The following is a 10,754-nucleotide window of genomic DNA, read 5'->3' on the forward strand; positions in this document are numbered from 1 at the left end:
GCTCTTCTTACTACCTATATCGTGTATTGTCATCGTGTTTCAATGAGAAAAGCTGGATGAAGTTGCACTTCAGAATCGTTTACATCCTAATAGAGCCTTTTCTTATCATACACTTAAAAAAAAAAAAGTTTCCCATTATTTCTGAGAAACATGAAGATTTACACTCACTCATATAATTTTATTTAGCTCGATGAGATTTATCGATTAGATTTTATGTTTTCTGTTTTCTCTTGTTTTTCGTAAATGATAACAATATTGTAGATAGAATTTTCTCGTGTCCTCAACGTTAAATTTTCGATGGTCTCTAATTACCATTTTCTTCCTAGCCTACAGCTAGTAAAGGACTATGATTTAACGGGTTTTTAGTTTTTTCCCTTTCTTTCTTTCCTTTAAAACTCATCAAATCCCAATTACTGCCTGGAAAGAAAATGGCAGTAACAAGTCACCGAAAATTCAGCAAATTCACACTGTGGACCCAAGAAAACGTTACATATCTTTAGTATTGTTATTTTACGCATCCACATCTCATCTCATCTTATACAAAGTCGAGGGGGCGGAAATGGGTTTCAAGAATACTAAATTTGTAATAAAGAGGTCGCAGCTCAAGTAATCCAACAGAGTCTTTTGCAGTGCCTGTATGGCTCAAGGTTCGAAATTCCATGGAGGAACATTATATGTCACACTGTAAAGATGCTTGCGTGAACTGCACATTAAAAAATTACTTCATTCGAAATCCGTAGATCTACGAATTGTAAGAAGTTCGTACTTGACTGAGCCTTTTCATCGCCTTACTCTAATTCCGAGACAGAGTAAAAGGCTTCCAAGATATTGAATAAGTTGAGAAATGATCCAATTTTATATGACATCAATTCCTCTATAGCTGCGAATTTAATGATACAGAAAACTTAAAAAGCGCATGACTGGACTGAGATTCGAACCTGGGTTTTCATCTTACCCAGCTTCTAAATTAGCTCGTTAACAGAACTGGTAAAACTTCTCCATACAATAAAACATGTTTTACGTCCTACCCTACGCTAATAAACACAACATTTTACACTTACGAAGCCCTGCGTGAATATTTGAATTTTAGTTAAGTCTTTATAAATACAAGAAGAAAACTCACATTTCCAGTGTTTCTTACTTCATTCATTAAAAGCCATACGACTTAAAAACAGATTTTTAAAATGTAGAAATTGATCACTAAAAATAAAAAGCATACGAGAGAGTATATAAAGACGTGGACCTACAGCTTAGCGTGAAATCTAAAGCACAAGCTTTTATCCAGAATTGAACTGGATCTTCCACATCATTATCAACGAAAACTCTTATGCAACTTGGTTTGTAACCTGTTTGATACAAATGATCATTGATATGTTTTCATTATCTGTTACAATTCAGCAGTTTTGTACTATTAAGCATTTTAGCAGCATGACATCCATTTGATACAATTACCGGATTGATATATATTTTATATACTTTTCTGTATTTACGTAACCAAAAAATACCTCTCGTGATTTAAGCAAGACAGATTTACAGTATATTTTATGTGATATTTAAACCATGATTAACGATACTTTCACTTCTTGCTTGAATGCCAAATAAACAAACAATCTAGTGGTAGTATTTTAGCTTGTAGCAAGTAATCTATACAATTGCTGCTACACGATTACTACTCCCTATCTTGAAGAAAAAACAAAGTTATTCATATCTTGATTTAAAGCGCACAGAACCAATGTTTGTTTATTGAAGTTCAACGTCCCATTTCAGCACTGAGGCTATACGAGACGTGAACTTATAGTTTAATGAGGAATTGGAGCATGGTAATACGTTCAACTTATTTGATTCTCTTCCACCAGAATGAGACTTGCCCCACAGGTGCACCCCTTAACCACTAGAACAAGACTCGAAGTATTGATATAAAATAAAATAAATAACAAGTACCTCATACGATGCTATTTTCCTGCTTTCCGAGAGCCACCAGAAGAATATTAAATGAAGTAAGTTTGCTTCTTATGTCAATATCGCTCCGAGTTGTTTCACTCATTAATAATACTATTATAGAACAGCCCCTTTTCCAACCGCAGTGTAGCGAAACTTTGAAATTTAAAATTAAATTTTATGCTATCCAGAAGCCATGTAAGTCTAGACTTTATATAATATACTTAATTTCTATCATCATGCCTTTAATAAGAAGTTAAAATTTATCTTAACACAGATTGAGTCAGTTCTTGCAATGGTTGCAAAAGAGCTCAATTCTAACATAACCCAAACTTAAATAAATAAATAAATAAATAAATAATAAAATTGTAGGCGTTCAACAAAATGAGTTCTCCGTAAAAATAATAATAAAAATTTAAATATAAAAAAGCGGACCACTGCCATAGGGCAATAAATGAGAATGTTAATTTCTTTGTTAACCTATGCAGTTACTAACGCTGGTATCACAACGTTCAGCTACATACTATAAAGCTTTGTACTGATTTAGTATATCGCTTATTTGCCAATGAGATTTTTCTTTATTCATTTGCATATCATTGCTGCACTACTGCTACAAATCCACCCCTTGGTTTAAATATGAATAACACAGTATCAGTGACGTATTTGAAAAAAATGTTCCTATATATATTACTCTCCACATATCAAACGATTAAAAAAATCAGACAACGAGTAAATATATGCTTTAATGTAGATACTAGACCCACAACCAGAACATTAAGACAGGACAGAAACGGAAGATTTTGCGGTAGGGGCTAATTTTAGCTCATCTTATATTTTTGAGTTATTTTTTGGACCACATATTATCTAAGCCAGGGATGTAAATAACCACTCGCCCGGGGCGAGTGGTTCATCGGTGCGGGCGAGTTTTTAATATCACTATTAAAATACCGAAGGTTAGTAAATGATTCCTATTGTGAGATGTGAACTAGTAGTTTTTCTCTTGGGCTAGTAAAATTTTGTTGCTCATTTGCATCCCTGATCTAAACCTACAGTACTGAAAATTTCTGGGATGCTGATCCCACTGGCCATCCCTCTAGTTACGCCCTGCATGCATGACGAGTGTAAAACAAACGAGAATCAATCCTCAAGCGGTAATTTCGAAAAACACATTCATATTAAGCGTAGTTATCCACTATTTTACATTAGTATTACCACGAAGTAAAAGGCTCTATCCTAGTTTGGGTAGACTATACACAAATTTGTAAAATTTGCGGAAGAAATATATATATATATTTTCCACAATAGCAATATATAAGTAATCAAACTATAAAGCTATGGAAATCTCAACTCTGACATGCCTAATAATGTTCCAAAATGCAATCCAAAGTTTAACCATATATATATATAGATAGATAGATATAGATAAGAAATGGAGCAAGAGTTACATCTTCAAATTTGAACATCGTCTTCATGGTTGAAATGTCATTGGCAAAAGTCGGCAGTGAGAGGTACATCTTTTGAGGACACTAAGTTATCGATACGGAAGGTACCTAACCTAGTTTTTAGCAACGTGCTCGTTTATGAGCATACTCATCACCGCTGACGCGCCTGCTCTCCACGGACACATCTCTCGCTTCCTCCTTGCTGCGGTCCTGCCCTGACTCGGTTAAATGGCATTCATGCCTATTAGTGGTCATGTAGCACAAATTGGTTTGCGTTCCTTATGCTGTAGTTACGGGCGCAGCATTTACACGCAAAACGGTAGCAGCCCTTAGTGAATGTGTACCGAGGAATTCATAAGAAATGCTTTCTAAGGTAACGACAATGAATTTCCTTGTAAGTGAAAAAATTTACATTTTTCAGCCTGGAAATAGTGAATCTACTATGCAGCGCAAGGTCCATAATATGTAGTTTTTTTTTTCTTTTTTTTGACATCCTCGTTCATGCGTATACCTACCGACGCTAACGTGCCTGGTGTGTACGAACGCACTCGCGCGCACCAACCTGCCCCTCCTACACTGACTGTTAGATAGCGGACTCCTTCGTGGCTAAGTGGTTAGCGTACGCGCCTTTTGCGTGGGAGACCCGGGTTCGTTCCCCAGCGGGAGCTCATGTTTGGATTCCACGTTAATCAGTAGGTTCCGTCTCATATAGCCTCGCTGTGGCAAAAGTGCACTTTGAGCAGAACATCCATAGGAACCAATTCACAATAGCAACACGAGAAATGACACTCTAACTTAAATTGGTCCAAACTTCCCCAACCCGATCCTACCCTACCTACCTCTATCTCACCTTATGTAAACAATGCCACATCCAGTAGCAAAACAACTTGTTCTGCTCCAAGTACACTCTTACCGAAGGTACTAGGAGCGCATTTCCTTGTGGACGAAATACATAAATTACGAAACCACGTATTAATGCCTCAAATACGATAACACGGAATAAAGATATTCCTACAGCAGAAACACATTTACTCTATGGTATTAAATGCACATTCAGTTTATATTTTATTAATATTATTAGAATCAAATTATTGTCATCGTTAAAAGATAGATGTAAAACACACATTATATTACTGTTGAAAACATTCTTCACATGAATTTTTGTAGATATTTATATCGCACAATGCTCACAGACTGTAACTAAGTTCTTGTAACGATGAATTTCAGATCGTCAGATTATTATTGAGTAATATAACATACATTTTCCACACAGACTGATTAATTTCTTTTACGATTACAATTACAGGTGAATACTGCATTCAATTACCAGTAAGTGTATTCACAATTCAACAGTTATTCTATTTACAAGGGAAGAAATAATGCACACTATGATGTTGAAACAGAATAGAGTAAGAAGCTATGCTAACATCAGTTCGTTCAAACAAGTGGCCCATAAAACAAACGCGCATCGTGACTGTTTACATTTTTTTTTTTTTTTTATCATTCATTGCTGCAATGTGGCTTATTTCTTCATCTTGCACTGAAAGCATTTAATAACGAAGCTAATTAAAAATCATTGTTTCTTGATATTTATATTTACCTAAAAAAATTGAAAATATAAACTTACCGGTCTTATTGTACCTCTTGGACATTATATCCTCTATTAAAGCAACTCCGCCCATAATATTGTAATAAATGTGATAGTTTATCAATTTAAACATTTTAGTTCGCCTGATATTCTTCCACTTTGAAACAAGTATCCATAAAAGAATAATACTTAGAAATGCAATGACAATTATTAAAGAAGTCATAGTGCTGTACGCATACAAATATACTGGAACTGTTTAGCTTCCAGCTGTTGTTTGACCCAATTTATTACACCTACTAGACTGCGAGTCCAGTGACCGACTTCGCGATTCACAGCACGTTTCTGTGTCACTGTACTGGCTCTCGCTGCGAGTAACTGCTCATGACATTCCACTTCAGCTGCGCCGAAGAATTCTTCCCACCCAGCAAGCAAGGGAATAGTGAACGCTGGCAAAAAAAGAAAGGTAATGAAATAAGATTCAGCAGCAGAAAAAAAAAAAAAGATTGTCATTAAACATGGTCAAAGAAACAGCCACGCTTACGCTCACGTGACTGTGGGAACGCCTACCATTGACAAAATGTAAACTTAATGTGAAAGAAGTATCGGTGTAAGTAGCGGCGATAAAGGTATATCCTGACCAGCGAACGAGTGCGGGCGGCCGGTTTTGGAACTAAAATGCAAGCAGCAGTGTTTCTAACCGGATTACTTGTAATCAATCTATCACAGTTCTTTTTGTTCTGTTCGTAATAAACCACTTCAGGCATATGCTCAAGTCAGGGGCAGATCTAGGGGGTGGGGCGATCGGGGCGATTGCCCCCCCCCAGAATAGGATATTTTTTGTTTTAAAAATAAAACCTAAGAATTTTCACCTTTGTATTATAAATGTAAAATAAAACTTAAAATAGGCAGGCCATACTTTTTTGTTTTACGTTGCAGAAGTCAAATAAAACAATAAAATGCAATAAATTACTTACATTGGCGTTCTTACTTAAAAAAATGTCCACTTTCGAAATCGCAGGTGGCCATTTATGTTCTATAAATAGCAGACAATAGCTACTTCTCCTTTTCTAAAGTTGTTTTACTTTTCTTTTTTCTTTTCTTTTTTTCTTTTCTTTTGTTCTTTTTTTTTTTTTTTTTTGCAATACTCTTAGCTTGATTTCACTTCGAACGACCGCGCCCTGAACATTCAGCCTGGATCCGCCCCTAGCTCAAGTTAAGACAAACAGTTTCAAAAGTTATTGAAGTTATTTGCAGAACATCTTAAGTAACAAAGAAAAAAAAAAACAACTACAACAAAAACACACAGTTCATATTAACTTGCGAACAAACTAGCGAGTAGCGTTTTACAGGTTGCTTCTGTTTTAAAATGACATCGAATAAAATGTAATCAATTTTTATACAATCTGCTCAATACACGGTAGGAGGTCACTGAATTGTCAATTGTGCATTGGTGTTCTTAAATTGGTAATTTCCATTCATATATCACTATTCACAATACATCTGCATTACTGCAGGAATGGTTCACTACAACCACATAACTTATGGCGTTCTTTATTGAGTGGAAGAGATTAGGCTATGCATAACATCCAAACTGCAACTTGTAAAAGCCGTTGGATACACTGCAGAGTGAAACTCTCCGCTCCCCTGTCCCACCGCGCTTGCCAAGAAACTGATGTAAACACAACACCAGCGCCATCCTCCCAAAACCGCACTGCTATCCTGGTCAGGTAATACTCACAGATCCAACAGTAGGTATGTGTGTATATTTTACAAATATGAGGGGAGGACGAGGATATTATCTGTACCAGTGGTTATCAACCGATGTGCCACGTCACGTTGGTGTAAGATGTCGCGAAATTTTAGAATTTAAAAATCATTAAGAATTTAATAGTAATTAGTTACCGGTAAAATCGAGACAGACTGTACCAGTCAACACCTCCAGCGGTAGCAATAATGCTCAGTGCTACATAGTGTCATTATAAAAACTAATTTGTTTCACTATAATAATAATAATAATAATAATAATAATAATAATAATAATAATAATTTATAATCAAAATATCAAACAGGTGTGTCGCTATGTCCCGCACGTTCAGTAAACTGTATCGTCAGTCAAAAAAGGTTGAGAACACTGATCTATACAATAGATAACTCCAGTGGTGCTATTACAATATATAACTCCATATATATATATATATATATATATATATATATATATATATATATATATATATATATATATATATATATATATATATTTTTAATTTAACAACCGTCTCTCTCTCTCTCTCACTCTCATATACGTATATATACACGAGGAGTATACCAGAAGTAAGGGTCATCGATGTATGAGTAGCTCGTAACACAATTTCACGCATGCAGTGCCAACGACGGACTATTGACGAAGGAACTGTAGCAGTGATTGTCTTGAGTAAGTAGGAGTTTGGCAACTATGGAAGGCAGATCGTTTCTCCCGCTAGTTGTGAAGCGCGCGATGTGATACGATTTTTGCTTGCAAAAGGAACTTCTGCTGCTGATATCCATCGGGAATTTGTGCCTAGTGTATGGACTTACAGTAATGAGTGCAGGAAAGGTTCATAAATGGTGTCGCGAGTTTCAAAATAGTCGCACCAACGTGCACGATAAAGACCGGAGTGGTAGGTCTAGTGCTTAGACGAATGACCTCGTGGAGAAAGTGAACCTAAAACTACGAAGTGTTTGTCAGTTATCTATCAGTGCTCTGGCTCATGACTTTCCCCACGTTGCACGAACCACCATCTACAGGATAGCCACAGAAACGCTTGGATATAACAAGCCGAGTGCAAGGTGGTGCTGAAAATTCTAACGGACCAGCACAGAAAGCAACGAATGTGCAGTGCCCGATAGTTTTTGGATAGCTATTGAAAACAGAGAGATTATTTGTTTTTCCACATTGTGACGGGTGACGAGACGTAGATCTTGTACACCAACGGCGGATAAAAGCAACAGTCCATGCAGTGGCGCCATTCAGGTTCCCCCAAACCAAAAAAGTTTAAGCAATCGCCGCTCTCGAGTCGCAAACTGATGGCTACCGTCTTTTGGGACGACAACGGAGTCGTGTTGTTGATTTCTTGAAATGTGGGATAACAGTTACAACTGACGTGTACTGCAACAGTCTCATCAAACTGCTACGTGCGATTCAAATCGACGCCACAGAAAACTGTCGTCCGGAATCATCCTCGTTCACGACAACGCGCGCTCTTATACCGCTGCTGTTGTCGAGAAGAAGATTCAAGATTTTCTTTAGGACCTGTCTGACCACCCTCCATACAGTTCCGACCTTGCCCCCGACGATTACTTCCTCTTTTTGCATTTGAAACGGTGGATTGGTGGACAACGGTTTGAAAACGACGACAATCTCAAGACTGCCGTTGCCAACTGGTTCCAATCCCAGGCGACAAACTTCTATTCAGAGGGCTTACGGAATATGATGCTGCGTTACGAAGAGTGTTTGGAACGGCATGGTGATTATCTGGAAATGTGAAGTATCTCCCTAGGCACCTAAATCTCGTTCCGCAAGAGCGCCTGTTTTTTAAAATCAAATGGCCCTTACTTCTGAAATATGCCTCGTGTGTATATATAGGGTGTCCCACCAGGAAAGGGCCATGTTTTGTGGAATGACAGTATGGGTCATAACAAGCAATCAATCGAGATATCGATGAAAAGACCAATATTTTGTACACATTGATCGACGACACACATCTCCGGAACTGATGGAGATATCGGAATCATACAAAAAGAAATAGGTAGCACACTTAATAGGCATTATATACGTATCACATTCATTGCACTCACAGGTCCCAGTATTCCGGAATTCGTATTCAAATTTCTTTCTACTCATTAAATTGAAATAATTCGAAGTTGCTTGTTTTCACAACAATGCAAGCAAGCAAGAAAATAAAGAAGTGTTTTCACAAATTTGTTTGGCTTCTTTCTTTCACTCTTGGCTATGTCCTGCGTGTCTGTGTGTGTGTGTGTGTGTGTGTGTGTGTGTTTATGTCTGGGTATAACAAACGGTTCTTCGAACTCGAAATATTTTAACAACCGGTTTTCGCGAACCGGCTGAATAGCACCACTGAATAACTCTATATGAAAGTAGTTATCAGCAGAGATGGAGTGGGTCAGTGAGTCAAGTGGGTCAAGATTTCTGAGTGGGTCGTGGGTCAACAGCATGTGACCCACCACACACCGTGACCCACTGCGACCCACCACCCACCATGACCCACTGCGACCCACCACCCACCATGACCCACTGCGACCCACCGACTCAGTATGATCTACCGACCCTCTCTGCTTACTGCATTGTAGACATTTGTCTTCGTTTTACTTTCAAGACCTTCATTTCCCTTCCTTTTCCACTTGTTTCTGTCTACTTACCTGAGGTGAGTATATCTAACCAAGTGAAAAAAGAACTTCAGGACTTTTGGATATTGATATTTTTAATTGTAATAATAGCAATAGGACTTCTACTACTACTTGGCTTTCGAGATCTGTGAGTTTTTAGAGGAGCTACCTACTGGAAAAAATACATTTTTGAATCACTGTAATATATAAATTATTATATAAAAAATTGAATGTAACTGTGTGCGCCTGATCATCACGGTCAAATTGCAAAGTTAAATGAAATTACTTTTGGTATATAGTTAGGCCTTAATCCAAACTGGGATGTTATATTGCTTTTATTATAATGCATAATATCCTAAGTAGATAGAGAGGATCCGAATTTTTGCGAAAAAAAAATGAGTATCTCGCAAACCGTTAAACTTACGGAGCTGAAATTCAGTGTATTAACTCATTATTGAAAATAAACAGAATGTGTCCTAGCATTGTTTTAAAGTCTCCTTTATGTGTGTGGGGGGGAGGGGGCACTTTCTATATATGGAAAATTGGTAGTGAGTTGGTTTGTAAAAATGATCGAAAACGATCGATGCTATTTAAGAAAAAAATCAGAAACAAAAAATACAGTGCTTGGCTTCATATATCCATTGCTTTCTACTATAATAATTGCTGAAGCTTATGTTTATTATATGGAGCGCTTACAGCACAGGGCAATCAACCCAAAAACGTGTGACTAAAATAGGCATAAAATTTGTACTGTACGCTTAATTACACGGAAGTTTTAAGTTTGGATTGTACGCATGATTATATGGAAAATTTTATACTTTTTTCCCCTTTACGTTGGTCTACTTACCTTGATTTGGAACTTTCAAATTTCATCCTTTTTCCACTGAAAAGTATTGATAATTCAACAAGGAAATAATTATACTATGATAATTTAATTTAAATTCATCGTAATTTGGCCCATGTCAAACAGCAGTGTGGTAATTGAAGGGGAAGAAGGAGGGAATATCCCATTCACCTCTGAACACTTTGCAGGAACCTCGTTCCCTTTCGCTTTCTAGACGGGGGAGGGAACTAGGTAATGGCATCAAACCTTCATGTGTAATTACAAAAATTAAATTTATAAACAAATAAGAAATCATCAGGCTTTAATTGATAATTTATTCACAAGATTCCCTATCGAAGGCGTGGTAGATGAAGTTTCTGTTCTCCATGAGTCGACATTGCCAACTGACATGGTCGATATGGAAAAGATGTTGTATGGTAATAGAGAGATGATACTTCTTGCTGAGTATTTCAAAACTGACTAAGAAAAATCGTTATCAGATTTAAGTCTAACAAGCAGATTATCGATGAGGAGTTGCAGAAATCGGGTAGAAATATTTTCAATTTCCACGACAGAGTGC

General features: G+C 37.0%; 1 protein-coding gene across 1 annotated transcript in view; it reads right to left on the reverse strand.

Annotated features, from left to right (window-relative positions):
• LOC145670299 (polyprenol dehydrogenase-like) overlaps positions 1 to 5,528 on the reverse strand; it is a 117,913-nt gene extending 112,385 nt beyond the window's left edge. The window contains exon 1 of the mRNA XM_081738768.1: positions 5,008 to 5,528. Coding sequence (XP_081594894.1) covers positions 5,008 to 5,191 — 184 coding nt within the window. The 5' untranslated portion in view covers positions 5,192 to 5,528. The remainder of the gene's footprint in view (positions 1 to 5,007) is intronic.
• Positions 5,529 to 10,754: the final 5,226 nt, after the last annotated feature.

Source organism: Thermobia domestica, chromosome 14 (genome assembly GCF_964235325.1).
Source record: "Thermobia domestica chromosome 14, izTheDome1.hap1.1, whole genome shotgun sequence".
In the NCBI taxonomy this organism is placed as follows: domain Eukaryota; kingdom Metazoa; phylum Arthropoda; class Insecta; order Zygentoma; family Lepismatidae; genus Thermobia; species Thermobia domestica.